This window comes from Pseudogymnoascus destructans (genome assembly GCF_001641265.1).
Source record: "Pseudogymnoascus destructans isolate 20631-21 unplaced genomic scaffold scaffold_5, whole genome shotgun sequence".
Taxonomy (NCBI): Eukaryota; Fungi; Ascomycota; class Leotiomycetes; order Thelebolales; family Thelebolaceae; genus Pseudogymnoascus; species Pseudogymnoascus destructans.
The window spans coordinates 426,699-454,477 of NW_020167524.1; the positions used below are offsets into that span (position 1 = coordinate 426,699).

Consider the following 27,779-nt stretch of genomic DNA (forward strand, 5'->3'; position numbering starts at 1 on the left):
TGGATTGACAATCCTCAGATGCGACTCCAAGCTATCGCCTTGTTATGGTCTAGCGTCTTTTTAGCGCACGACCCACTCTATTCGCACAAACACGTCACGTGAAATTTGAGAATTGAGCATCATTCCATCAACACAACTACTCGAACTTCATTATCACAATTAATATGCATATGCACCGATCTGGATTTATCACAACGATTTTTTGAGTCTATTGGGAGAGCAGATATAATTACAGGTATTACGCCCCCAAGTCTGCAAAGGAAAACGCCAATATCTCGCTCACTCCGCTCTCTCTGATATAATTCGCCCAAATCAGCTTCCTAATCAAATACCACCTGCTTGCCCCCACGAAAATGCTCGAACGATTAAACAAAAGAAAAATTATGATCCATTTGGGTCTGCATCCTCCTCCGAGATGGCATCTGGTGACCAAAGTGTAGGTAAGGGGGTTGGCCGACAGAGCAGTGCTCCCAATGCCACCTCCTAATCCCACCAAAGCGCCAGTAATTATTCTGACGTTGCAAGGGCCGGAGCTATTAGCAGCACGATAAACGCCGAAGGTGTGTAGAGGATGCGCAAGTCGTTACATTGTCAAACTAGTCGCTGTGTCGCATGCCTCACCCAGAAAATGTGTGGGACGCCGAAGATCATTTAAGACGCAGCTGGGTCGGACAAAGACCCGGTAAAGTGGCGCAAGCTCAGGATCAATTCCAAATTGAAGCTAATTCCTCAACGAGCCGCCCAAATATCGCGGCCAATTGCTCCATACTTTCGCCGAATACTCGCCGATTAATCCCTGCTGCGGCTGACTTGGCTCGCGCTCGTCCTGCTTCGCTCGTCCTCCTCCAAAACGTCGCTCAGACGGGTAGGGTGCTGGTGTCTATCCCACCCGCTTCCGCTGCCATACGCCTGGCCAGAGTAATCGACGGGCTCCATGGGTGCAGCTGCGCTCGTGCGGGGAGGGTAATCTCCGCTGGTTATTGGAATCACTCCGTACTGCTGCAAATGGGCGTGCCCTCTAGCTCTGGCCTCAGTCACACGCTCGTCGTCCGATTCGGCCTCCGAAATCGGTCGCTGGTAGGGGATCTTGTTTCCGCGCGCATCGCGTCTGAACTGGCCTTGGGGGTCGATTTCATACTCTTCCTCACTGAGAGTTCCCAAGTCTGAGCCAACGTCCCCTGGGTGGAGCGTTGCGCCTTGCTGTTGCTGGTAGAAACCTCCCGGTGTTTGCTGTGTGGCTGGAGCATGGGCATCTGGCGGGGTTGAGGTCGAGCTGGGGGGGTGTGGGCGGGATGTCGTTCCAGAAGCGGAGCTTGAGGTTTGCTGGCGGGATGATGCAGCTCCGCCACTTGTGGCGGGTGCGGCAGACCTAGACTCGACGAATGGGTCGGTCTGGCGGGCGCGTCCGCTCTGGTTGTAGAGCTCCTCAGAATCTTGCTGGCCTCCCATGCTTGCTGCGGTTGGTCCACCAGGGTATGGACCTTCACGAGTCGCCGGTCTATCTCTCTGAGCAGTGCTGGTGTGCCTGCTAGGAGCTCCCTGCATCATGGGGACGACTTGCACACCACCCACAAGTGTGGGCTGCCCATCGCGTAAAGAGGCGGTTCTCTCGCGCTCCTCTTGCTCACGACGTCCAAGTTCTTCCCAAGCACGTCGAGCCTCTTCCTTCGAGATTTGCAATTCTCTTTTCAATTCGTTGATTAGTTTTTCCGAGTTGTTTTTCTCAGATTCTTTTTGCACCGCAGCTTGGATTGCAGCAGCCTTTCCCTGTCTCTCAGATTGGAGGAGGGTATCGAGCATTCCCTGTCTCTCAGCCATCTTCTCCTGTTCGGCTCTGGTGTCGAAGAACCATCTCTGAAATTTGCGTTCCGAGGAAGCCCGAAGACGTTGAAGTTCTACAACAGCGTGGAAAAGGTTGGCGCCTGCTGCAGATAGGTCGGTGACTTGACGCGAAAGCTGAGATGAGATCGGATCACGCTGGATCTCACTAGTATTTTCTTCGAGGCGGCGAATCCAGTAAGATGTCAGTCCCTCCCAGTGTGCAGACAGGGTCTCCCAACGCTCGAACGCGTGAGGAAATGTCGAACCGGTGTTCCTTTTCCCCTGAGCAACAGCGTCCAGAGGATCCACAGCCGGCTCGGCCAGAGGCGCCCTTTGCTCAGGCTGTGCAGTGGGATCTGGGCCAGCTTGGGGAGCGGCTCCACCTTGAGCTGCTGCGCGTGCTGCCCTCCTAGCTGCAGCTGGATCGCCGCCGCCCAATGCGGTACCACCAGTGCCGCGACCTTGCAACGATGCATCCCCAGCCTTGTTAACTTGGTCACCACTTACAACTATACCTCCAGACGTACGATTCGATCTCTGGGAGTTGTCTGATATTCTTTGACCACCTCCACCTCCACCTCCACTCCCCCTTGCTCCTCCACCACCACCAGCAGCAGTTGCTCTCCTCTCGTCGCTTATTCTCCTTTCCTCAAGGACCCTTTGCTCTTCTTCTTGTCGTTGCCTCTGGAGCTCGGCCTCAGCGGCGGCTCGTTTCTTCTCTTCTCTGGCCTGACGCTCTATCATGATCTGCTTTGGGCCTCTCAAACCTGCAGGCGAGCCCGTTGGCTGTGGCACACTTGGTCTCATTGATCCATTATTGGTGCGTCCGTTGCCAGCGTAGGCTGGTGCGCCCCCCACCGGTAGATCTGACATCGAAGCGTTCTCCTCCTCCCAAACAGGCGTGAAGTCTGTCGGATGTCGCAGCGCTTCCTCTAGCGTGTAGAGGATAGCTGCAGCGGTATGCTTGTTGACTCGTACTGCTCTGTGTGGTCGTAGCTTCTCGTCAGGACCCTGGAAGTCCTTAGATCGGACTGCGTATGGCTCTTGCTCTTCAGGTAGTCCCGCAGCCTCTTGAGGTGCAGCTTGGTATGGTTGAGGCTCAACAAACCTCACATGCGGTGGGCTCGGTTCTGAGGTTAAGCTGGGGCTTGGGCTCGGAGTGATGCCAACTGATACAGCTTCAATGTGTGTACGTCGCTGAAGTGAGTTCGCTTGCGAGAGAGATTCGAGGTTGGGAGTGCGTCGTAGAGTCCTGGCGCTAACAGAGGAGATTGACGGACTATATCTGGCTTGAGAGAATGATGAGAGCTGGCGTGACTTATCAATGGACGTTGACGTTTCGTTGGGCGCGTAAAGGTCGTTAGATCGGGGGAAAGTTGGTTTCGACAATGCTGTTGGTGGTGGTGGTGGAGTGGAAAGCTTGGAAGGCAAGATGGTTGCGGCCTATGCTTTGTTTACCTTCTCACAGTCAACCTTTCCGTTGTAGTTCTGAATATGGAAGGTTGGGATTCGATCTACGCCTGGCAAGTAAACCTTGTGGGTAAACCTGAGGAACGGTATCGAAGAAAGTTATTGAGTTAAACTTTGTGAGAGAGTGTACCCAGAGATGTGGTTGTCTGGGGTGGAAGGTGACTTGGTCCTGGTCTCGATATGGGGAGGTTGGGGTCGTGTAAAAAGCAGGAGGCGCAGGCGAGACAACGACGACGCGACAACAGTTGACAACGCGACAACAGTTGACAACGCAGCAATATCGAATTATTGAAGATGAAAAAGAACTTTTGTTTCGCAAATCCAATACTCCAAATGGCCAATAAACCACCAAGCGTAAAGAAAGAGGTGAATGAAAGAAGTCGGTAACTAAGAGCGCGACACAGTTGAAGAGCTTCCAGAAGAGTTATGCGCCCAACTCGCACAATTAAGCTAACAGGCTCGCACTTGCGCAAACTGTCGCAACTTAAGAGCAGGCGAAGTGATACGAAAGGGCCAGGAGAATGCGGTGGACCTGGTGTGAAGTTCATGCCCTTTCGTTGCGAGGTTCAATTGCGATTTGCGATGGGCCGAGCCGCCCGCTGTAAGTGTTGGACTTGGTCAACTCGGGTATTCGTTCATGCGCGTTGGATATGAGTTTTCAGCGGAAGGGCTTCAAATTGGCATCGGGTCGGGACAGCGCGTCTCCGTATAAAGCCTGATCGCTCTCTCTCACCAGCGCTTATCACGAACTGTCGTGTTCGCTATAATCCTACGTCAAGACTGCAGCCACTGTCTCCCAGCATGATTGTCTCAGTCACCGCGCGACGCCTTCGTTTGTAAAACACGAAAGGGCAGGGGGAGACGGAGATTTGGATGTGGGACTATGGAGATTAAAATGACCGTCGCACTTTGTGGATACACAGGGCAGAACCAACGCGTGCTTGCTGCAAGTCTCGTGGGATCTCGGCCATTTTTACAATTTATGTCACTGTTTCACGGTGAGAAATGCAGGTTGGATGCCTTATTATCCCTGGCTGAGCGGTTTAGGTACATTTTGATGCGTTGTTCTTTCTGGTGCTAGGATGGTTGGGCGAATAATACGCACCAAGCAAGCGGCTCTTTAGGGATGGTTTAGCCATCATCATAAGCAGTCAGGTTTTCAGTGTAATTCCGATGTTGGTTATTCCGTGAAAAAGGGTCCAATATTCAGTGCGAGTGGGTTTGATGCAAACAGATCAATACTTATGGATTTCTGGATCAATGATTGAGACTTGTAAACAAAAATTATACCCAGAGCAACTTTCCGTGCCAGAGCATTTACTGTCGAATCCACATAAGAGACCTGTCAGATGGCAAAACTAGTGATTTCGGAACGGGAGGTTATCCGATTTGTAAGTTCACACGGAAGCCCCAGAACAGTTCACATCGACATATGCACATAACTCAATTGTAGACTCTGTTGTTTACAAAACACACATTGCTTGATGATACTAAACGCTCTGCGCTCGTTTCCCCTGTATTTGGTGCCCTTTTCTCATCATCATTCAGATGCAAACGGGATTCTCCCAGCCTCCCCATTTAATGGCCAATCAGGCGCTTCAAATCTGCAGGATAATTTCCAACACATGCAGCATCATTGGTCCACGTGTCTCAATACGCAACAGAATAGGAGCCGTATGATAATAGCAATTTGAGGGGTATTTGAACCAAGGGGAGTTATTTCTGTTGAAGCTAATAAGAATAAGCACGTTGCCCATATCACGTGTCGTAGACTGAAACCCAAAATCACGTGATATTGATATTCAGGTACGCCAGGGACCGTCCCTGAGACAGCGCGCTAAACAAGTGTTTTACCTGGTTGGGAGTGAAGAAAGTGAGCGCACAGAATAGCAAAAATAACAGCTGCGACACAGCCGCGACAGTTTATGCGGCGGCTATTCCTAGAGAAAACTGCCCTGGTTGTCTGCACTCCAAGACTGGCCGCGAAGAGCGCGGTGACAGCCCACTGAACCAATTCTACTTATTCAACACCCAGATGTCATATCAAGGCATCATATCGACGTACATATCAACCGGTCAATTTTCGTCTCAGGATTATTTAATAGTCACATGATGCATCCTACCTGCCTAAAACGTGGTGATTCACAACGATCAATGATCTGCACTAGCGTGAGGAACCCGCGATTTCAGCCCTTTTTGACGCTTGGCGCACGAGGGCAGCAGTGCTATTGGCCATTCACCCGCGCGACATTCGGAACCCTCTGAACAAAACCAATCAACTGTATCAGCCTAGGATTCCAGAATATGGAACCCTGCGGCTGAAAGGGCGCAGCGGCGGTGTGCCGCCAGATGTTGGTCCTCTTCAACGTGAGGGTCATTCTCTTTCCTCATCTTCGTGCCCTCTCTTTCCATTTAGTTTGTTTTTGTCTAGCGCTTTGTTGATGCATTGCGTTTCGCGATAAATAACAGAGCCCAGAAGATCCGTCATCCTCGGCGACGCATTGAGCCGACCAACCTCCGCCCTCTCGGGTCTCGACGACGAGACCGCAACGATGCCTTTTTCAGCGGCAATTAACCTGCTCCTCCCGCTCCTACTCGCGTCTTCCTCTCTCGCAGGCGTCGTGCCCATACCGATATGGAAGCAGCCAGCCTCAGCTAGAGACCACACCCGGCGAGACATCCATTCTCGCGCAACGGTATTAGAACAGCTTGACAACAGCCATCTGCGCGGGTCCTACTATGCCAACATCACAGTCGGGACGCCTCCGCAGCCCATCTCGGTAATCCTGGATACTGGAAGCAGCGATTTATGGATTCTTGCCAAAACGGCCAATGTCTGCCTTAATCCTAAACCCATCAAGCAATTGCCCGGAGATGTAGGGTGTATTGGAGGAACCTGTGAGATCAATCACAGCGTCGGGCGGTGGACTCGTACTGACTACCAACAGATGATCACCTCAAATCCTCTACATATAACAAGCTAATAAGCAACGGCTTCCAAATCCAATATGTCGACCAAACAGGGAGCACCGGCGATTACATATCGGAGACTGTTTCCTTCAATGGGCAAAACAAGAGCAATAATGCGATAAAAAAGCTACAAATCGGCCTTGCGAGCACCAGTACACTCCCCGTTGGAGTCATGGGCGTAGGCTACAACTCGTCAGTAGCCGCGGCTACAGTCTACCCAAACATCATTGATCAAATGGTCAACCAGGGGTTGATTAACACACGCGCCTACTCACTTTGGCTCGACGACCTCTCAGCCGCCACCGGACAGGTCCTCTTCGGCGGCATCGACACGGCCAAATACGACGGCTCTCTCTCCATCCTACCCCTTCTAGGCGATGACAAGGGCGGGAGGCCCACCTCGTTCGCCGTCGCCCTGAACGGTATCTCCGTCGGCCACAAAGGCAAAATGACCTCCATAACCTCCTCCGACTTCGCCATCCCCGTCATCCTTGACTCCGGCACCACACACACCCTCCTCCCCAAAGCCGTCGTGAAGTCCGTCATCAGGGGTCTCGGCGCATACGACTTCACCTCCCAAATCGGCGCCATCCTCGTCGACTGCGGACTCCGCAGCCAGAACCCGGATTTCATCCTCGGTTTCCAATTCGGCAACTCTACCACCGCGCCAACTATCAATGTCAATCTCAGCGAGCTGATCCTCGATTTCCCCAGCCTCGACCAGGCACAGGTCAAAGACTCATTCCAGTCATGGGACAGCGTATGCTACCTCGCCATGGCAGATAGCAGCACCGTGACCGACCACCCCATCTACCTCCTCGGCGACGCCTTCCTGCGCTCCGCGTACGTGGTGTACGATATTGATAACGACGAGATCGGGATCGCGCAGTCGAACTTTAATAGTGAGACGAACAAGATTGTTGAGATCATGGCTGGCCAGAAGATCCTGTCTATTAAGGGACAGCCGGATAATCCGAGCAAAGTAGTGCCGACGGCGACCCGCGAGGCGGGGTTTACGGGGCTCGTTAAGTCGACGAAGGGCGCGGAGACGAGTAGTGCTGCTGTTGCTCGCGCGGTGCCGAGTGGAGGAGGCGCGGCGCTGGTTGTGATGGCGGTGTGGCTTTGTTTTGCGGGTTTGGGGGGGTTGATGATTGTTGTTTGAGAGAGCGAGAATTGGAATGGCGTAGACGGGAGTGGGGATTTGAACTGTGGCTGCTAGGACAAACGTAGGATTACAATTTGGATACTCCCAGTTGCTGGGTGCAGCGAGCATCAGAATGGCATAGAGCCGGGGAGTTTGGAACAGTGGCGGTGGTGAAGACACGCGCCCGATTAGACATTTGATATTTATTGATTGGCTGAAGTTTGGCGGGAGCATACTACATTTTTTTAAGATATTTGAAGAGGCTTGGTGCTTTCATCAAACCTGTGGATATGGATATCGGGGCAGAGGTATAAATTCTGGAAAGTAGAAATAGAGAGATAGGAGAGCTCTTAGAATTGGAAATAAAGATATAATAAATCGGAGATGGGGAAATCTACACATTGAGATAGGCAATATAAAACCATCATGCAACATCGACATACATCGGACGAACTCCCATCACATGACCCCCATCTCTTCCCCAGCACCTGCCGTTTTCACATTTTCCAAACGCCAGCCATCTCGATCACCTCCTCCTAACCGCCGGGCAACTCTGCCCCCCCCTTCTCCCCTCAAGATCGTACTCCGCTCCATACACTCCAGTAAACCTTGGCACGTTCCATCCCCTGAGCTAGCCAGGTGGGATTACAGTGGTGGTGGTTGCAGATCAATCCATCGTACAGAAACGGGGGCGGGGGAGTTATTCCCGCGCAGTGCGGCGGCGCAGAGTAGGGGGAGGGAAGATCCAATCTCCCCAGCAAGCAGCGGCATTAGGCGTGGAGACGTGAGAGATGGGGGGAGGTGAGAGGGGCTGGGGGATGTTTGGGGGGGGGGGTTCGCACTGAGTCTGGAAGATGAAGAAGGTCCCAAAGAAGCATTTCCGATCTTTCCAGACGCAGATGGGATTATTAATATAACGGTGTGGTGGTTTAGCTCGAGGTTGGAGAGGCTGGAAGAGCCGCTATGTATGTCTCACATTGGGAATGGGACGGACGGACGGGGTGGGATCCGACAGGCTCGCTGGGAGGGAGGGCGGCGCGTGGGGGTGCTATGTACGCTGCTTACAAGTACTGTGGCCACTGTGTATCCTCTCACCCCAGCAGAGCGATAGAACACTCGCTCAACTTTCAATTTCTGCGACTTCGGAATGCACATGCACATGCATGCACATGCACATGCACATGCACATTTCCCTCCCCCGTCCGTACCCCTGAATCCCTGCGCAATATCAACCGTTTTAACACTCTGATCAGAAATGGTAATCAAGGACGATTAGCGGGTCATACGCTGTGGAGCCAAGTAGAGTAAGTGGTGTGGTGTGTGGTGTGTACAGTGTGTACAGTACTAAATCCAGTACGACGGTCGTTAAATCCTTCCCTCCTCGCCCATCTCGTCGCTGCGTGTGGCGACCGTGTGGGCCCCTTGCAAGTTGCAAAAAAAGAGGCGCGTGGAGTGGAGACGTCGAATGGGGAAAAGTCCAAGGCTCAAAACGCCATCTCATCTTGTCTAAAACGCCGACAATACCCACGCCCACGCAACTTCACACGCCAGCACCATTGGATCTAGTTACGGGATCAGCGATCAGCATCAGGAAAAGAAGCATGGGCTTTCTTTCTTGCTCTCTTTCCCCTCCCGAGAACGTGGTGGGAAAGCGATCAGTTCCCCCGAGAGAGCAGCCCTGGCTTGTCTCAGGGGAATAGTGTTTAGAGAGACCGAGTGTGCCCTTGTCAGAATCAACTTACAAGAGCATGACTGGTGTTTGGGTGGCTGGTGATGTACAGTACCATGTGGGATTGTAGTGTATTGTGTTGTATTGAATCACACGGAGGAGGTGGTAGGTGGGGTTGGCCATCCATCCATGCTAATGCACAACCTAGGCGCGTCGACGACCAACATAACATATTGAAACGCCCTCGCACTCCTCTCGCCCTCGTGGGAAGGATCTGAAGGGGGCAAGGATCTAAACGGCCGTTGTTACTACTAAACTACTACTGTAGTAGTTAGTACATGCACCACAGAAAAGCAATCCGATTACCGCCCTAAACGTAACTTAACTCGGTATACTCTGTCCGGAGCTAGGGCCCGACGGTTGGTAGAGCCCGACACCTTTGTGCGCTCTCGACGTCCCTTGAAAACCCGCGGGAAGGAATAGCTTTCAAGCCAGGTCGTACTCGTAACCGCAGCAGCTCTCCAAGGCAGACATTCCATGCATGGGACGTCAACGGGTGACAGGATCTAGCTTACATCCGGAGGTAATGTTCAAAAAGTTTTGTGAGTGGATCGAGCATGGGACCCCGGAATGTGTGCACAACAGCATAAACTCATGTATCGATTACATATAAAACATGAGGCGAGATGCACCATCGATTTGCGCGCAGCCCTGTACGTGGCTTTTATAGTCACCCCGACAAAGCCTATGCTATGCCCGCCATGCCCGCCATGCCCACCCATATCCATAACCCATACCCATACCATTGCCATGCTCCCATGCCATGATCCTCCCATCCCATCCAGTCTGCATCCCTCCCTCCCTTGAACCCTCCCCTGCACCCCCCTCCAACCCACGAGCTGGAAGATCCTCTAACGTTCTTCGTCTCTCCAAGGTCCAACGGAAAAGTCGTAAGCCCCAGTAAAAAAAGCCTCATGCAACCTCTTTCCTTGACTCTCCAGCATTAGAGCACATCCCCAATGCATCAATCATGCAATGCATGGGAGGAAACAGCACACTTCCTTGGTCGAGCAGGCGACGGCGGCGGGAAAAGGCTGTGACCACTCTGAAATCCGACGCAGGAGTGGAAACGCACATACCGCAATACCGGAATACCGCACACATATCTGGAATTGACAGTTCCTGCGCGCCCGCCCGCGCAATTGTTCCTCTCAATGCCGTGTCGTTCATCTTTGCTCGATTCATACTGTGCACAACCCCCCTCCAACGAAGGTTCCCATTGCCATCCTTGCCTGCCAACTAACTGTCCGTTCAAACTGCCGCCCAGGACTCGCCTTGGCGGTTCCGTGTGGGATTGTAGATTGTAGCGGTATAGAGTGTACTGGGTATACCCAGTATACCCAGTATACCCAGTACACTCTATACCCAGTACACTGTATACCCATTACACTCTATACCCAGTACACTCTATACCCAGTACACTGTATACCCAGTATACCCAGTATACCCAGTACACTGTATACCCAGTACACTGTATACCCAGTAGTTACACTGTATACCCATTACACTGTATACCCATTACACTGTATACCCAGTACACTCTATACCCAGTACACTCTATACCCAGTACACTCTATACCCAGTACACTCTATACCCAGTACACTGTATACCCAGTACACTCTATACCCAGTACACTGTATACCCAGTACACTGTATACCCAGTACACTCTATACCCAGTACACTCTATACCCAGTACACTCTATACCCAGTACACTCTATACCCAGTACACTCTATACCCAACACTCTATACCCAGTACACTCTATACTCAGTACACTGTATACCCAGTACACTGTATACCCAGTACACTGTATACCCAGTACACTGTATACCCAGTACACTCTATACCCAGTACACTCTATACCCAGTACACTCAATGTACATACATACCATACTTTACTCCTACTATTACTCCCAGGCCGCCTACGCCTGCTCATGACTAGCCGTAGTCCACTTATATTATATCATCCCACTTGGTTCTCTCTTTCGTCTGTAATCTTCCCCAACTTCCACGTCTTTTCCAACAATACCAATACCTTATTGAACCACTATATATCCCCCCGAGCCCCGAGTTTCTCTAAACAGTTATTTTGTGTTACCATTTAATACGCCCGTTCGATTTCCAACGTCTCTCCTCGTCTTCTCTACCCTCACTCTTGAAAGGTGCAATCTCGCCTGTTAATAACCTCAACCCACCACTGCATTCTGGATTTGCTACCATCCGATCTGATTACCCGTTCAACTTGTTCGCTTTCTGGTCGAGTATCGCAGCCGTGCAGTTTAATAAAGATTCGAGGGGGTTATTCTTCGAAGGAGCCACTGATCTGAACGAGCGGATCGTTCAGCGGCAACAGTTCGGCTCTCATTCTCATCAAGCGCTACTGCTGGCTTTTGAGAACAGCGCAGCCGAAACCAGAACCGTTTGCGAGGCCATACAGCGACTCCTGGTTCAGACATCACTGCTTCAGTATCTTGTCGCCCTCTAATTAATTCTACAAGTCCGCTACCTGGACCCTACAGCGACTCGTGCACAGTCCACCATCAACGTTCGCGGACCTGATAGACGCCGTCGTTATCAGTTTCTGCCAGCAGCTTTCAGATAGTACTTGTCACCCGGTTGCTCTTTGGTCTTCAGTCACAGATCGCAATCTACCGTTTCTAAAGGCAGGCCTGCTCGGACAGAGATAGCCTTCGTCCGCGCGTTGTTTGGCGCAACAGTTGCTACACCACCTTGACCAACCCTTCCCGGCAATGAATCTCTCGAACCTGGTGCACGAGAGGAAGGTGAGACAACCGGTGGCTGTGAATTATCTCTCAGAGGAGCAGTTTGGGCAGCAAAGGTTCCAAGCACAGAAGTATTCAGAGTACTACGACGGCAGCTTCGCAGGATCATACGCACAACCAACACAGTCATACTCGCACGTTCAAGTCCCGCAACCGCCGCCGTCTCCTCCGATGGAGGAAATCGCAAAATGCTCTCTCCCTTCAATATCAAGCCTTCTCGGAATCGCAGACAACAATCCCTCTCAGCAACATGAACAGTCTCGTCCAAGTAAGCCCTCCATTCCCCTCCCTTGACCCCCATCTAACGCACCACAAGTGTCCCAACATACATCCGATAGCCGTAAGAACTCCGCACACTACACACCCTCCAGCGCAGCGACGACGCCGCGACAGTCGCTCCCACTCACTCCACCCACGCACCCTGACTCGGCGCCCGAAAGCCGCCATTCCCCGTCCTCATCCATCTCCTCCACCTCGCAATACAGCTGTGCGTCGACACCCGCAGCTTACAGCTTTCAACCCGGACCCACTGGCAACTTAGGATTTAACCCAGAGAGAGAGGGATTTTCAGGCGCAGAACCGCGGAGAGCTTCCGTTGCTCTATCGCAACCGCAATATGGCCTTCAATCTTCGTACCCTGTGGCACCAGCTCAGCAAATGAACGGCTACTACCCTCCTCCTATGCCTGAAAACCCTCCACTCCCAGACGGAGTATACTACCAACAACGGCCACTTCTCAAGGTACGTCAAGCCCATTCCCATTTTTCTACTCAACTAATAAAACCACAGTACACAACACCCCCCTCCACAAACCCCTGGCAACACCACCACTACATCGCCCCCTCCTCCTCGTGCTTCCCCCTCCCGCAAGACCGCTACATCTGCCCAACCTGCAACAAAGCCTTCTCGCGCCCCTCCAGCCTCAAAATTCACAGCCACAGCCACACGGGCGAGAAGCCCTTCCGCTGTCCCGTCCGCGGATGCGGCAAGAAGTTTAGCGTGCGGAGTAACATGAAGCGCCACGAGCGGGGGTGCATGGGGATGGCATTTGCTGAGACTTGAGACATGGGACGGGGTCGGGAGGGGGGGGATGCGAGCGATCAATCGATTTTCTATCTATCTGACATATTATTATTTAGGACGGCGAAACGGGGGCTTGGGGGGGGGGGCGTTTGAGAAGTGGGTCTGCGTTGGACTTTAGGGGGGAGCGTTTTTTGTTGAAAAACGGGGGGGGAGAAGATATAACTGCAAAGAAATTGGGAGTTACTTGAGGCGAAAGAATGGCTATTACGGGGTGGGGGGTTATTTAGTTATTACGAGACTTTGGTTTTCTCACGAGAAAGCGTTCATACGATAACGAACGCCCAGGGCGACCACTTTCGATTCAGCGATGTGAAGAGAAGATAAACACACAAAATTTAATCACAATACGAAATGCAAACATATCCATTTCCACATACATAAGTCTCTATTTTTATGCCACTCCGCTGGTGAGACTGACTCTCTTCTCCATATTCCTTTGGACTATCCATCCCAAGTCTTAAGATCCGCCAGTATAATACATGTAATACGGAGCCCGGCTGGGAGTTTCTGTACCCCCCCCCAACCTCCCTGCCCTAGAGGGAGTTCGGAATCCGAGACTACCATCGCTGTAACGATCATAGCTCGTAATCTGATATCATAACACCCTAACTTACATACTCTCTCCCAAGCTAGATGGATTGAAGCCCTTCGCAAACGCTTGCTTGACGGGCAGTACGTCACTCTGTGTCGGCGATGTACCGAGCCAGAAGTAGGATCTAAACCCATAAGCCCTAAAGTCTTCAAAAGCCTATAGTTGAGACACAACGCCTCGCGGATTTCCCTCGGCTAGTACTGCTTGCTGTTTGTGGAAATGTCATGACCGCGACAGGCAGGAAACCGCTGGTAGCGAACTGACCTGTAAGGGAGCGCGCTGAAACGGGGAGGCGCATCTTGCCTGTCACCCTCGTCCGTCTCTGTCCCTTATTCCCAGGCTAGCCGCTGATAGAACCTCCCCGCCCCATCAACCTTGTCTTAAGTCTGTGACACAGTGAGAGACCGCGTCTGTTAGCGGCTCTACGGGACGGACCTCAGGACGGGCCTTTCATCTCAAGAACGGGTAGAGGGTACAACCAGAGACAGCACAGAATACGGTCTACGTAGCAAGTATAGTATGGTATAGTATGGATGGAAAGAAGCAAATTGAGGTATCTGATACTTTACGGTGAGACAGCTATGTGAGACTTGCAGGAAATCACAAAATAACGTGTACTTCCCGTCTCTACATACGGTGATAACTTGCACGGCAGTAAATCAGGAACAATACATACAGGGACAGTACAATATGTATGAGTATTGTAAGTCCACAGAATCTCCTCTTCTTCTTTACCCAATTCCTGATTCCTGTACGCTGAGCAAAGCCACTCTACGGACTACAACCAACAGTGTCGTAGGATAACGGGTCAAAGTACCAGTACACCTGCTTGACACGCCGCCTCCTCCGAAATGAGCAGTACCTCCCCCGCCGCGCCACACACGGTCACACACGGTCACACACGGGGGCGAGAGGGAGGGCAATGTGCATCTCACGTGCTTAACGGGGACGATCTTATCTGGCACGCTCCCGCGCCGACTTGTCAGTGGTCTAGATGCTGATCTGCGCTGCAGGTAGATGATCCGCGAACGACCAGGAAGGACGGGGGGAGGTACTGGTACTTGCCAGGGCGACGACATCACACACGTTTTTTTGGCTTTGGGGAGGCGGGGGAGGCGGGGGATAGGGGGTAGGGGGGTAGGGTAACGGGGGTAGGGGGCTAGGGTAACGGGGGTAGGGGGGGGATGGGGTGTAGAACACTCTATTCATCGCCATCCAGATCCATGGGATTATGCTGGGACCAGCAAATTCGTGGGGGTTCAGCGGAGCAGGCGGCAGGGCGTCGCAGGGCAGAGCGTCGCAGGGCAGCAATGCTAGGAGCGCAAGACGGGAGGAGAAAAAATAATAAGTGGCGTTGTGGGCAAAAGGGGAAGGAGAAGCTACCCTGCCGCTGTGCATTTTTTGTGCGATGGGAGTTTCTGATACGTCACAAGCATACCACTACATACAGAGCGGATTACAGGCAGGCAAGACAGGCATGATGAGGATCCTACGCGACGGACGGGTAGGATGCTGCCGTCCGGCACGCAGCGATGGACGAGACATTTTGCGGAGTGCCTTGCTGATCTGGCGGCGCTGTCTAGGTTGGGAGGGAATATGCTTGGTGCTAATGCCTTTGATGAGCGGTGCATAAAGTGCAAGTTGGTGGGCCAGGTGCGGTGTTTTTCCTTTCGATATCTTGGATTTTGTCTCCTGTTGCCACCGATGTGCGCTCTCGTCAACATAGCACAATTGATGGTGTGCTGTTATGCCATGGACTAGGGTTAGCATCCTCCAAAGTTGGTTGGGAGAGAGGGACTTCCTATCCCATGTTCCATCCCTTCAAAACATTCCCCAATTGATTTAGGCATGCAAGTCTCGAACCATCTTCGACTGTGCCAAGCAAGCACGCAAGCAACATACTGGTAAACATACTGGGATTGTTAAACTATGAGGGAAATAGCCCGACCCAACAACCTCCACCCCTCCCGACTTCTATTCTGGGAGAGACAGCCCCATCATCCCGCACCACAATGTGTTCCGCGGGGGGCGAACCACCAACGCCGCCCCATCAAGGCCAGAAATGGAGTCAAAGCTACTACTACCTGCCACCGTGGAGGCGAAGGGTCGCAACGCAGCTAGCCACCCTGCGGCACACCGATACTGTTCCCAAGTCCGCAGATCAGACAGACAGCGGCGTTATGTATGTATGTACGTACCACCCGACGCTCTGTTACGGGAGGAGGATTGTGTGTGCTTGTGCACGCACACATGCAAATATTGCACCAGCAACCAACTCGTGGAGCTGGCGACAAAAGCAGTCAAGCAGCGAGCGGTATTTGTGATATCGAACCCCGAGTGACCAATGAGTCATAGACGCAGTTGGATATCACCAACAAGACACCGAAGAACAAGTCGCGGGAAGGGCAGCGCCGCCTGCAAGGTGCATCCTGTCTGTGTTGTCTCGCGTTACACTGACTTCCCATGCCCTGCCCTGCCCTGCCCTGCCCTGCCCTGCCCTGCCCTGCCCTGCCCTGCCCTGCCCTGCCCTGCCCTGCCCTGCCCTGCCCTGCCCTGCCCTGCCCTGCCCTGCCCTGCCCTGTTGCAATCAGGCAGTGGGCCTACCGATCGACAACACCTACAGTACGGCGCCATAAGTATGCATACACGTCTGTGCTTCTCCCATACAAAAAGACACTCGTTTACTGCAATTTAAGCACAGACCTGTATTCATACTTATGGCGGCGTACGGAGTACTGTATCATCATCACCATCACCCCCCCCTCGCCGACACATACACACATACACCACAAGCACTACCAAAACCGACAGTCCCATCGCTAGGATTGGCAGTGCCCGACGACGCCGAAGCAGTGGCTAGAATCAGCGATGTGGGCTCTCAACCGCCATTAGTGGAGCGCCGCTGCTGCTGTTTGCTACGAGGTGGTGTGTGGGGTCCTGTCGATTAACGGAGGGCTGCCTGTCTGCTTGTCGGAGAGAGGACGCTCAATGCTACCCTACGCCCACTGGGGACGCTCTGAGTGGCCTCTCCTGCGCTGTGGGGGACGGAGCGACTGGCTCCTGTTCCCAGTATGCTGAGTAGTTAGTTGCTGCATCGCTCCAACAGAATATCCCCTGTAGCCTACCATCGTAGTCATAATCGTTGTCGCTTGAGGCCTCACTGGGGCTCCTTAGGGCCTCCTAGGGGCCTCACCCCTCCCTTCAGAAAATAACGGAGTGTCCAGGCTGTGTTGGGATAGTTATTCACAGCAAAACAGCTCTGTTTCCCTGGTTCCCTGCACCGACATATGTCCACAACGCTGCTCCGACGCTATAATTGCCTCAAAGAGACAATGGATTACATAGCTAAATTGCTCCCTGTCTCTACATCCTGTACCCTACAGACAGAGCTCCACAGCTAGTGTTGTGGAGAGCTTACACGCATGCTATCCCTAGCTCTAGCTCTCTCTGAACAGCTTCAGTCTCACTTAGCTCCTATTCCAGTCGACCGGGTGTATGCCGTCACGTCCGCTGTGCTCCATACGCCCTCCCAGCTCCCAGGGCCTCTTCAGTCACATTGAGATTCCTGGCCCCCGCCAAGAACAACAACAGGGTTCCCTCCTGGGAACGGAGAGTCACCCTTGTTTTGAGGCTACAAAGGCAACGTGGGCGATCCTCATCGAGAGAATGCGTTTCATGACAGTCCCGACAGGGCGTTTGCCTGCAGTAGAGAGGTAAGAGGGAGGTACTCTAATTTACTCTCTTTATTACCTCAGCGGACAATATTAATGTATACATTAGGAAATTGTTTTGTAGGATTGATTGATCTTTCTAGGCCCTATCCTTAGCTATATCATAATATGATGTGTTATGGCCGCAATCCCTACTCCGGTAACGTTTCCTTTAGCCAAATTGACCTCAGATAGCGGAATTGATTGCAATTAACGACAAGGACAACTATGAACAATTTCAAGTCTTCAAGACATATGCATGGTGCTTCCGGTCCAGCTTGAGCAGAATGCAGTAATGCTCTACGCTGCGTCCAAAAGGGGGAAGCAGATACATTCTTAATACAAGCCGTGGTGGCCGCCCAGGCCCTCAGATGATCAGCAGCCATGCACCATCCCTTGCCCATAGCTTTACCGAAGCTCAGACTCCCTTCTGTCGTACCATTCTGTCGGCAACACAGCTGCGTCCAGCTTACCGCACAGTAGCTCCTGTCCAGGGTGCAATGATGGGGTTTGTACTGGGGCACAGGCCGCCTTCGCTTTCGTTGTGGGACGATGTTTCCGCGGCGAAAGCTGGGGCTGGAGGCACACCATCACGCCTCTACTACCAATTGGATTAGGGCCGCGTTTCACGAATGTGCTGAACGATGGGATGGAATGTGATAGTTTGTTGGTATATATGTCACATGTCATTTATATTGCTATTCTACTGACACTTGAATCGTATGTAGGGAGGGAGACATGGGGACAGCCTGCGTATGCATGTTATCCCGTTGTGCGACTCGCCGGGGTTGTCAAACTTGAAACCCGCCAGGCGCTGCATGGCAGTCACAGGAATACCGACGGTTGCAGGTTATCACCATTTCTGCACAATGCTGGATTGTGTTCGGGGGGGAACAGCGGTAGCTTGCTTTCTCGACATGCAGCCCAGGCCGATACAAGCCAGCTCTCCCCAGTTTAGAGTCGGCGCCTCATGAGTGGCAAGCGTCAAACGCGGCCGGACGGCGCTGCAGGATGTTCCGCACAGTAGGCCTCCCGCTTCTTGTGCCATTCAAGTTTCAATCACAAAACACATGTCTCAAATGCTAGTGTGACGAGGCCGAGGCAGTAGAATTGTCCAGACGATGGACGTGCCCGGCTATCTCTCCTCGCGCTCTGACTTAACAAGCTCTGATATAGAGGAACTCGGTCAGGATCTTCTCTGTAGCGCGAGCTAGAAACTGTTATTAGAGGTACCTCCTCGCCACGCTTTCTACTGGCGCTGAGCACGTTGTGAGGGGGCTCGTGGCGCTAGGGCGAGGGGTTAGTGAGTTAGTGATGAGATAAATATTGACAATATTGCTATGCACAGGAGTCATTTATGTCAGGGCTATAACGCAGTTATTATTATCCCACCTCTTGTCCGGCTATCGAAACCTAGCCTTCAAACAAGGCCCCCTCGAGGCGCCTCTCCCAGCGGCGCCAACTGCAACGGGCAGTATCGCCGCCCTCGCACATCATCTGTTGTGCAAACGCACTGCTGGACCGGGTGGCAAGAAACCAGTACCACGGCACTAGGTATTGGGGCTGTCGACTGGAACGACGACGGAGGAGACTAGAACGTCTAAGTTAAGGCATATTTCCCAGTGTTCTCGTACGATACCATCGTACCCCTGTTGAAGGAAATATGTCGAGATAGGAGAACCTTCAGCGTTGCCACAAAGCATTATTGCGATATACGCTCAATGTACGCTCAATCCTCCCTATATCGTTTGCCAGCTGGGTTAATTGAAGTACTTGACTTTTTGGCAGTAGTGGCAAAGCAAGGATGAAGCAAGGCCGTTTGTTAGACTCCAAGTTTAGCATCTGGGCAATGAGATGTTCAGGCGTAGTTGATTTGCGAGACGCTAGTATCCCGACTCCTTTCTGAAAATCTGCTTGGACGGGGATATGAGAGGAAACCTGCCACTCTGGAACAAACATTCTGAGACCGATAATTCCGCAAGACCAGATATCGAGACCTACACCATGGACCTAATGTAGCATGTCCGGCGCTTGGTATCCAGGAGTGCTGCCTTTCCACTGATTGGCCTCTGTGAGTGAATCTGGACGGTTTGCCCATAGTCAAGAATCACCACCGCTATTCTGCGTTCATCGTACGACACAACGCCAATGTTAGAAAGCTTGAGATCTCGATGGAGAAGTGGGAAAGGGCTTGCATTGTGCAGAGCATGCACCCCTTGCAGTAATTGGTAAAACGCTATGATCCTCAGGTCTGGGGACAACTTCAACAACATCTCGGTGAGTGTAAGCCTAGCAAAAGGCTGGATGATAAAGACGACTCTCTCTGGGCGGGCCGGCAGACCATGACGTTCGTCGTCTTCGTTTTCTGGGCTGGTAAACCAGGTATCTCCACGCTCATAGTAGACACCACGCTTAACCAATAGTTGTGGATGGCTAGGTAGATGATCCAGAATAGAAAGCTCTCCCGCAATATCCCTCATCGTTTTCGAAGTCCTCACTATAGTCTTTGCTGCCGCTGGCTCCCCAGTGACTCTGTGCTTTGCTGCACTAACTGTTCCAAACCCTCCTGAGCCCGCTGTTCCCTTGCATACCCAATCATCGAGCGTGAAGTCCCACGGGGATGGCGTAGCAGATATGTCAGGCGGAGGGGCAGGTCTTGAGAGATACCATCTGAAGTATGCGTTTAAATTCGATTGATAGGTTACTTCGTCGGCATTAACATATTCCAGGCAGTATGTGAGGTTGCCAAAGGAGACGATCTGTGATCTTGAAGTGATGGCATGTGATCCTGCGGAGAATTCCTCGGTGCCAACAAAAATGGATGCCCCTGGTGGAGGAGACTTGACACACAAGCAGCACGAGCTGTCAAAGTAGAAGATGGCATGCTTGCCGCGTACACTTCTCTTGCCATGGAAACTTATTATAGATCAGGATAGATGTACAAAGGCTATAGCAATCGTTGGCATACAAGACAAAAAATGGCGCAAGACAAGAAGCTCAACGGCGCCAGATATACTGGATTTCCTGAGCCCTTCAGTAAAGGACAGTGCCATTGTCTTCTTACTCATCTATATGGCCTAACGCTCTAGATCGCAATACCACCTTGCGTCATCCAGACGCGGACATCTCCCCTCAAGCATTCCTGGAAGCTTCCGATATTATCGCCAAGCGCTCCATCTCGCGTACTCGCAATCATAGCAGCAGGAAGAAGGGATTCCTCAACTCTCGCGACATAGAGAAAGACATGAAGAATGCAGATGATCTGCATGCTGAACATAAGGCATGAGCAGAGTCAAAGATTATGGCGAGAGCAGCAAATGTGGTGATTGAGTCTATAAGCATACACACATCTATCCCTTTCTGAGAATATTGAGCATGAGATAAAAAAACGTCCCATATAACATGTCTACCCTAATATCCAAGCTGAAATTTATTGTATCCTACAAAGTAGAAATAAACGCAGCAGTAGCTAGTTAAGCCAGATGCGAATGCATCGAAATGTGCCCAAATCGACGCATCCAACTGTTTCCCGTTAGCTTCAGAGTATTCTATTTTCTCGATATTCCCTACCTGGTGAAGTCCTTGGCCAGTAGCTGTGCAGAAAATTCCCACACCAGTTTGTTCTTATTTCGGGCAGGCTGAAGTTGTGATTTCGAAAAGTAAGTTCTTCTCTGCTAAAATCAAGCTGTTCTCTTCCACGAAGGGACCGACTGATTCTGAAACTAGAGTAAGGTACAGTGGGGTAATAATTTGCTACCTGTGGTAAGGAAATTTAAAGAGATAATTGAGCAGATGAGATTTATTATGTAGATAGAGTGGAAATAAATGGACTGTTGATATCAAACAAAATACTCAGTGACAACAGATATCCTTTCCAGCTTCTTGATACCGGCTACTTATACTGTTCTGTCGATAACGGACGGGTGGTCCATCCAGTGATCCGCCCTCAAATTCTGTAACACCCCTCCCCTGGTCTAACCACCTGGAAAGTAGAACTAAACTCGGAAGTGGCTAGTTAAGCCAAAGTCGAATGCATTGATATGGACCAAAGTCAACGCATCCTACAAATATCATTCAAGAATATCCTTCCAAGACATGTGGTTCATTGCTGTCTCTTCCCATTTCGACTACCGCCTTTTAAACACCAGTCATATAAAACCGCCACCCCCTCTGGATCCAGCCGTTAGTGCACCACACAGCTCCTTCCTCATCAATAATGACACGTAAGCAATGGATATGTTGCCTCTGCATCCCGCTACAACAACAAGACAGGATAGTCTCAGATAAGGAAATTCCTTGGCTAGACTCCCATTAAAGCGCCTGACACCTTGGAAATGATAATGGCGCAATACCTCCACCATCTCGAGCATCAACGTTCCCATTTCAGCGTCCGGCTGTGCAACTCTTCTTTCAGCTCCTTTCAGGTCTATAAGCTCATTCGCAATCAGTCTGCCTTGCCTCGCGGAAATGCAGCGCACGGTGAGTCCGGAACTCAGCTGAAGCTCGCCATTACAAACCAACATGACCAAGATCAAGGGGGTTATGCAGCCCTCAGCCTATCTAGCGGAGGATGCAGCTGTTCTCCACTCACAAGCGCAAGAAACGGCCAGATCAGGGGTTTCTGCAGCTCACCAATCTGATTTTACCCCTGAAATACCATTAGCTCGAGCTCTGCAGTAATGCACTGCCTCAAAGAGAGGCAAGACCATGTGATGATTGATCAGCAACTTAGCTCGTCGTATCTGACCGAGGTCTATAAGAAGGGCCTCCCTCCCACTTCTTAAGAGCCAACTTTCCACGTCCTTTACTCTCAAGCCTCATCGCAGATACGCAGCGATACAAAATCAGCATGACCGCTTCAACTCAAACAATCGGTATGGCTCCGATAGCTCAGACATGGACAGACATGACAGACGATGAGTTCATTGAGTGTTGTATGGAAGTCCCTTGCGGGGGGGCCGAATTCGAATGCATGGCGAGAAGTGGTGGCTGGATTGGGAGGGGGGCAGGGGTTGCGTTGTCCTTCTTCCTTGTTGTTGGGGAGTTGGGGGGCGGGTTTACGTAGTACAGTTGCAAGTGTGGGAAAAGATTTGTCACGAAGTGTAGCGAAGTGTAGCAAACATTTTGATGTTGAGTAAGGGGCTTTGGAGGAGGTTTTGCGGTGAGTAGTTGTAAGTCCAGAGTTCGTCCTGGGTTTGGTTCTCCTGGCCGACATTCCCGTAGCGTTGGCTCACTCCTCTGTGGGCGAGGTAAGGGTTAATTGAGCTTGGGATATGGATGGAAAAACAACGCATATTTGCTGTATTTTTTCGGCTTGGGCTGGTAGCTGACGGCTCTGAGTACTGGATTGAATACTATCCTGATTCAATCGTGCTCTGAAATCTAGTATCCCTTTAAACTCCGTGTGCTTTGATGTCAATAATCTGGCAACTCTTTGTGATTCTGGCTCTGTATTTCCCTGATTTATGTCTGTATATACTGTTCTCTTCGTCGAACTGTGTCTGCGATGCCCCTGCCATGCCCAGATCCCATCGCTTTCCCACTCTCTACTCAAGGCACATCGTTGAGTGACTGTTCACACCCAGGAGCGCCCAAGTTCATCAACTAAACATATCGCAAGACATTAAATAGCCCAGAGGGTGATGGTAATGGCCAGGTCTGGAGTTCTTGTTTGTTCTCAGATAAGTTATATTGGAGGTTGAAGCAGTTAAATAGTATAGATTCATTAATTATTACTGAACAACGATAGATATAAACGTCGCTCCGAAAGCCTCCTCTCGAATACCTCTTTCACATCACTTCCATCAAACCTATACCATCTATACCTCCAACTTCTCAACGCCCACGAGCACCGCCTCCGCATTCAAAGCATCGATCTCAGCCTGCACGAACGGAATCCCACCAGCCAACCTCCCCTCCATCGTCTCCTGCTCGATCTCCCCTGGAAAAAAAATCCTATCCACACCCGCCATCTTCTCACTCCCCACGACCTTCTGATACAGCGTATCCATCCTCTCCTTAAACGCATCCAAATCCATAAACAAATCAGGCTTAATCGCCACAAGAAAATGTCCCACATCCGCCGGCTTCGACGGATCATACGGCCCCGTCACTCCTCCCGCAAACGCACTCCCCGACAAAACCCCAGAGAACACATCCATCATCACAGCCAACCCGCTCCCCTTCGGGCCCCCCATCGGTAGCATAACGCCCTTCAACGCCTCTGCGGGGTCCTCCGTCGGCCTCCCCTCCCCATCCAGTGCCCAGTCACCCGGGATCTTCTCACCCCGCCTCAGCGCCTTATGAATCTTCCCCCGCGCGGCAACACTGGGTGCCATATCCAGAATAAACGACTTCGTCTTACCCGCCGGCGCTCCCGCTGCAATGGGACTCACACCCATCAACTTCTCGCGCCCGCCCCAGGCTGGGAGCGCCGGCGACGAATTCGTGAAGACCAACGACATCAGACCGGCATCAAGAGCTTGCTGGACTAGCCATGCGGACATACCGAAGTGGTTGGAGTGGCTAATTGACACCATGCCGATGCCATACACCTTCGCGGCCTCGATAGCAGCTTCCATTCCCTGGTGGGCTGAGACAAAGCCGAATGCGTTCTTCCCGTCGATGTGTGCGGCGACGGGGGTGGTTTGGATTAAGACGGGCTCGGCGGTGGGGGAGAGGACACCGCTGCGGATGCGGGCGAGGTAGGAGGGTAGGCGCTGGGTGCCGTGCGTGTCGATGCCGCGGAGGTCGGCGAGGACGAGGGCTTTGGCGATGATGGTGGCGTGGGCGGGGGTGACGGAGTTGGCTTCTAGGAGTCTTTGGGCGAAGGATTGGAGGGAGGTGGGTTGGATGTTGGTCATGCTCTGTTGGGGGTCTGATGCTGAGGCCATGATGGCGATGTTGTGGTGGTGGTTGAGGTGAGTGGGGGTTTCTTTTAGCACAACATTGATTGAGAGGGTTGGTGCGGCGGGAAAGGATCCAATGGATGCACAATTGTAATTTCTGAGAGGGAATCGGGCCTAAGAAGCTTATTGTTGGGGATTGGAAGCTTTATGACGGTTGATGTGCGGGGCAGACCGAGTTAAATCTTACTCCACATATGGTTAGTAGTAGTCTCCCTTCTCCTCCGATATGTCCTTCCGGAAGCAGGCTCACGGCGCAGAGTAGCTCATACTAAAATATTAGAGAAATGACATTTATCTCATGAGCTCCTGCATAGGCCTTTCACGGCAGTTTCAAAGTTCTACGTGAGATATAATTTGCGGGATGGCCAGAAGTGTGTTGCCCAAAAACGGACATGGGGAAACTTTGGAGAATGCGGGGAATTGGGGTCTTCACCCCCGCAAGACCAATGTCCCAGCAGATCAGCGTTATTCTAGATGTGTCCCGTCTGGCTCCTTCACAACATATTCTACGTCACCAGAAGTCCGCCGAGCTATATTATATCCTTGGACATGGATTCGAGGTTTGGGTGCAAAGGGGCCAACATATATATCTAGCTGGGGAGACACACGACTGTGCCAAACCCAGCCCAGACTCAAGCTTGCGGAAACTATCAATGTGCGTATACGAGCTATATATGACTATATCACTGGGTCTGTTTTCGAGGCTGGCCGTTTGCCGGCTGTGGTGCGAACGGCGGATGTGGTTGGAAACCCAATTTCCTAGCGCAGACGGCGTATTGATGCTGAGTATACACATTTCAATACCGGCAGAAACAGAGGCACAAGCTGCAGGTTGATATAGTAGATCAATTGGTAATATATTGCTTCTATTTGACGAGATGTATAGGGACTGTATCGAACACTTCGAACTACTCTGTCAGGTGAAATTCAAGAGCAGTAGATACGGAACGCATGTTTTGTCTCCCGTCCGACAACGAAGAGTCCCAATGAAAGGACCTTCACATCTCGCATCGCCATAGAAGACGCGGTGCTACACAATGGTCAAACGGTATAATTTCGAAAAAGAAGAAGAGGAAATTCCCAGCCCAAGCGAACTTTGAAGATATTGCTGCATAGTGGGGCGTCTTGCTTATGTAACGCGCTAAAACCGGCGATTCCTATCCGAAAAACTTCGTAGCCTACAACTCCTCCCACAAACTTTTGCTTCTTCCTTTTTCTTTTCTTAAATATCCAAAAACCATGGAATCCCTCGCTGGTACAAGCTGGGATGTCGTGATTGAGGGGACGGGGCTGCAGCAGTCTCTACTGGCACTGTGAGTGCCTCTGGCCTAACCTTGCTTTGCTTTGCTTTGCTTGCGTCATGTCTGACTGACGCAGCCTTTGAAGGGCTCTGTCGCGATCGGACAAGAAGGTGCTTCACGTCGATGGGAATAACTACTATGGTGGCTCCGAAGCTGCCTTCAGCTTACAGGAAGTGGAAGCTTGGGTGGAGAGCTTAACAGGTACGATTCGACGTTGAAGATTGCCTGAAGCTCGGTCCACTAATGCTGGTTTAGCTACCCCTGCCGCGCCATTCTCAAATGTGTCATTGCGGAAAGCAGAAACGAGCGCGTCGAGTGCGAAGAAGCTGTCCCCTTCACGGGCGTACACTCTTACACTCTCGCCGCAGATCATATATGCCAAATCCAAGCTCGTCTCACAGCTGGTATCTTCACAAGTCTACCGACAACTGGAGTTCCAGGCTGTGGGGAACTGGTGGTTATATAAAAATACCTCTGGTGCCTCCCCGGCTGCGCATGAAGCTGGAAAGCTGAGGCGCATGCCGAATGGCCGAGAAGATATCTTCTCGGACAGGAGCATTGATGTCAGAGCCAAGCGCGGGCTGATGAAGTTCATCAAGTTCGTTGTTGACTTTGAGAACCAGACAGGTGTATGGGAGACCCATGCTGATACTCCCTTCGTGGAGTTTCTGGCGTCACAGTTCCAGCTGCCCCCATCTATGCAGACATATCTTGTTGCTTTGACCCTGTCATTGGAGCCCCCGGCGGTTACTTCTGTTCGATATGCCCTGCCTAGGATTGCAAGACATCTTACATCAATTGGTGTATTTGGACCTGGCTTTGGGGCAGTCGTCCCAAAGTGGGGTGGGGGTGCAGAGATTGCACAGGTGGGATGTAGAGCAGGCGCCGTTGGAGGTGCTGTCTATGTTTTGGGCACTGGCATTTCTGGCATCGACACTGGCTCGACTGACGTTAGCCTCAAGTTCACCAATGACGAGGCTGTTCAGTCTCGGTACTACGTCTCTTCGCAAGATAAGGCCATCAAAGAAATCGACCCGGACGCCTCGACGGTTTCGAAGCTCGTCGCCATCGTTTCCTCCGACCTGTCGTCTCTCTTCGTCTCAACCGTGGAAGGTGCCCCGATTGCAGCGGTTGCAGTTGTCGCCTTCCCGGCCGACGCGGTCGATGTGGATGGTCAAACCTCAACGCAGCCGATATTTATCATGGTGCATTCGAGCGACTCGGGGGAGTGCCCTCAAGGACAATGTAAGCTCAACTCTTTTTTTTTCATATCGTTACCATGCAAGCATTCTATGATGATTCAACCTCGAATACTTATCTACATTGTCTGATACCCCTTGAAGATACAACCTCTGACAGTCTGATGAATGCTTCTCATTTACATTTAACTATGTTCCTCGTTACAGAAGACATGCTAACATGAATTGATTTTAAGATGTACTATACGCCAGTACCACCAATATTCGAAACCCGAAAGGGCGCTTGGAATCAGCTGTGTCAAAACTTTTGAAATTCATGGATGCTTCACGTGCAGATACGGAGGGTTCGGAGCAGGATGCTGTTCTCTTCGAGATGTATTATGAACAGTGCCGTTCTTCAACTTCGAACCTGGCGTCTAACACTTCATGTGCCTTGCCATCTTCGTCATTGGACCTGTCGTTCGACGATACTACATTGGATGGCGTCGAGGACGCATGGCGTCGTATTATGGGGAGTCCTGAAACGGAATCTCCATATATGGTGTTCGAGACTCGAGAGCAATTGGGTGATGATGATAATGGCATGGATGGACTATAATGACATCTTTAGAGGCGGCGCGTTAGGAGTTTGCAACATACCCATGAATGAATTATATGCTATTTTCCGAACCTCTTGCCGATCTACCGTAGTACCTGACAGCCAACACGAGGCAATCATGTGCCGCAAAGCGCTTTCGCCTGGCTCAATTCCGTCCGATCAATCACGGCCCGTGCTACCCTTCGGTTGAGCGGGCCCGACTATGCCGCCTTGGATCGAGACCAAATCGTGAAGCTTCTGCCAAGCTGCCACTATCGATCCAAGGCGGCATAGTCGGGCCCGCTCAACCGAAGGGTAGCACGGGCCGTGATTGATCGGACGGAATTGAGCTAGGCGAATCAGCGACGCCCTGTAAGCGCCTTATGCATGAAGGAAAGACGGCCACCACCGAATAGCTCCATGCAATTGGTGGCGATGGACGTGATCGTCACCACCGTCACAGTTGTTTGTGGGTGGTGACTGAAGGGAA

General features: G+C 51.6%; 7 protein-coding genes across 7 annotated transcripts; 4 read left to right on the top strand and 3 right to left on the bottom strand.

The window, feature by feature from the left end:
• Nucleotides 1-185: 185 nt before the first annotated feature.
• On the bottom strand, nt 186-5,022 carry VC83_02420 (uncharacterized protein). The gene has a single exon (XM_024466084.1). It carries the CDS (start codon nt 2,692-2,694, stop codon nt 790-792), a length of 1,905 nt encoding a protein of 634 aa, XP_024326299.1. The 5' UTR covers nt 2,695-5,022; the 3' UTR covers nt 186-789.
• An 821-nt stretch (nt 5,023-5,843) lies between these two features.
• Nucleotides 5,844-7,423, top strand: VC83_02421 (uncharacterized protein; the record flags this gene model as incomplete). Its single annotated transcript, XM_024466085.1, has 2 exons — nt 5,844-6,189; nt 6,240-7,423. 2 exons carry the CDS (start codon nt 5,844-5,846, stop codon nt 7,421-7,423), a joined length of 1,530 nt encoding a protein of 509 aa, XP_024326298.1.
• Nucleotides 7,424-7,868: 445 nt separating this feature from the next.
• Nucleotides 7,869-8,210, top strand: VC83_02422 (uncharacterized protein; the record flags this gene model as incomplete). Its single annotated transcript, XM_024466086.1, has 1 exon — nt 7,869-8,210. The coding sequence occupies one exon, from the start codon at nt 7,869-7,871 to the stop codon at nt 8,208-8,210; it is 342 nt and encodes a 113-aa protein (XP_024326301.1).
• Nucleotides 8,211-11,073: 2,863 nt separating this feature from the next.
• On the top strand, nt 11,074-12,990 carry VC83_02423 (uncharacterized protein). Its single transcript, XM_024466087.1, has 3 exons — nt 11,074-12,187; nt 12,236-12,660; nt 12,709-12,990. The coding sequence occupies exons 1-3, from the start codon at nt 11,887-11,889 to the stop codon at nt 12,979-12,981; spliced, it is 999 nt and encodes a 332-aa protein (XP_024326300.1). The 5' UTR covers nt 11,074-11,886; the 3' UTR covers nt 12,982-12,990.
• Nucleotides 12,991-19,301: 6,311 nt separating this feature from the next.
• VC83_02424 (uncharacterized protein) lies at nt 19,302-20,685 on the bottom strand (the record flags this gene model as incomplete). Its single annotated transcript, XM_024466088.1, has 2 exons — nt 20,404-20,685; nt 19,302-20,131 (listed from the first exon to the last, which is right to left on the bottom strand). Exons 1-2 carry the CDS (start codon nt 20,579-20,581, stop codon nt 19,302-19,304), a joined length of 1,008 nt encoding a protein of 335 aa, XP_024326295.1. The 5' UTR covers nt 20,582-20,685.
• Nucleotides 20,686-23,008: 2,323 nt separating this feature from the next.
• On the bottom strand, nt 23,009-24,678 carry VC83_02425 (uncharacterized protein). Its single transcript, XM_024466089.1, has one exon. It carries the CDS (start codon nt 24,195-24,197, stop codon nt 23,124-23,126), a length of 1,074 nt encoding a protein of 357 aa, XP_024326294.1. The 5' UTR covers nt 24,198-24,678; the 3' UTR covers nt 23,009-23,123.
• A 740-nt stretch (nt 24,679-25,418) lies between these two features.
• On the top strand, nt 25,419-27,518 carry MRS6 (Rab proteins geranylgeranyltransferase component A). Its single transcript, XM_024466090.1, has 3 exons — nt 25,419-25,714; nt 25,769-26,758; nt 26,949-27,518. Exons 2-3 carry the CDS (start codon nt 26,032-26,034, stop codon nt 27,308-27,310), a joined length of 1,089 nt encoding a protein of 362 aa, XP_024326297.1. The 5' UTR covers nt 25,419-25,714; nt 25,769-26,031; the 3' UTR covers nt 27,311-27,518.
• The last annotated feature ends 261 nt before the right edge of the window (nt 27,519-27,779 follow it).

Bases quoted from the DNA above. Each gene is read 5' to 3' on its own strand.
- VC83_02420 (XM_024466084.1), bottom strand. From the start codon at position 2,694: ATGTCAGATCTACCGGTGGGGGGCGCACCAGCCTACGCTGGCAACGGA.
- VC83_02423 (XM_024466087.1), top strand. From the start codon at position 11,887: ATGAATCTCTCGAACCTGGTGCACGAGAGGAAGGTGAGACAACCGGTG. The intron at 12,188-12,235 runs GTAAGCCCTCCA...ACGCACCACAAG, and splicing joins ACATGAACAGTCTCGTCCAA to TGTCCCAACATACATCCGAT. The intron at 12,661-12,708 runs GTACGTCAAGCC...ATAAAACCACAG, and splicing joins AACAACGGCCACTTCTCAAG to TACACAACACCCCCCTCCAC.
- VC83_02425 (XM_024466089.1), bottom strand. From the start codon at position 24,197: ATGGCCTCAGCATCAGACCCCCAACAGAGCATGACCAACATCCAACCC.
- MRS6 (XM_024466090.1), top strand. From the start codon at position 26,032: ATGCCGAATGGCCGAGAAGATATCTTCTCGGACAGGAGCATTGATGTC. The intron at 26,759-26,948 runs GTAAGCTCAACT...ATTGATTTTAAG, and splicing joins GGAGTGCCCTCAAGGACAAT to ATGTACTATACGCCAGTACC.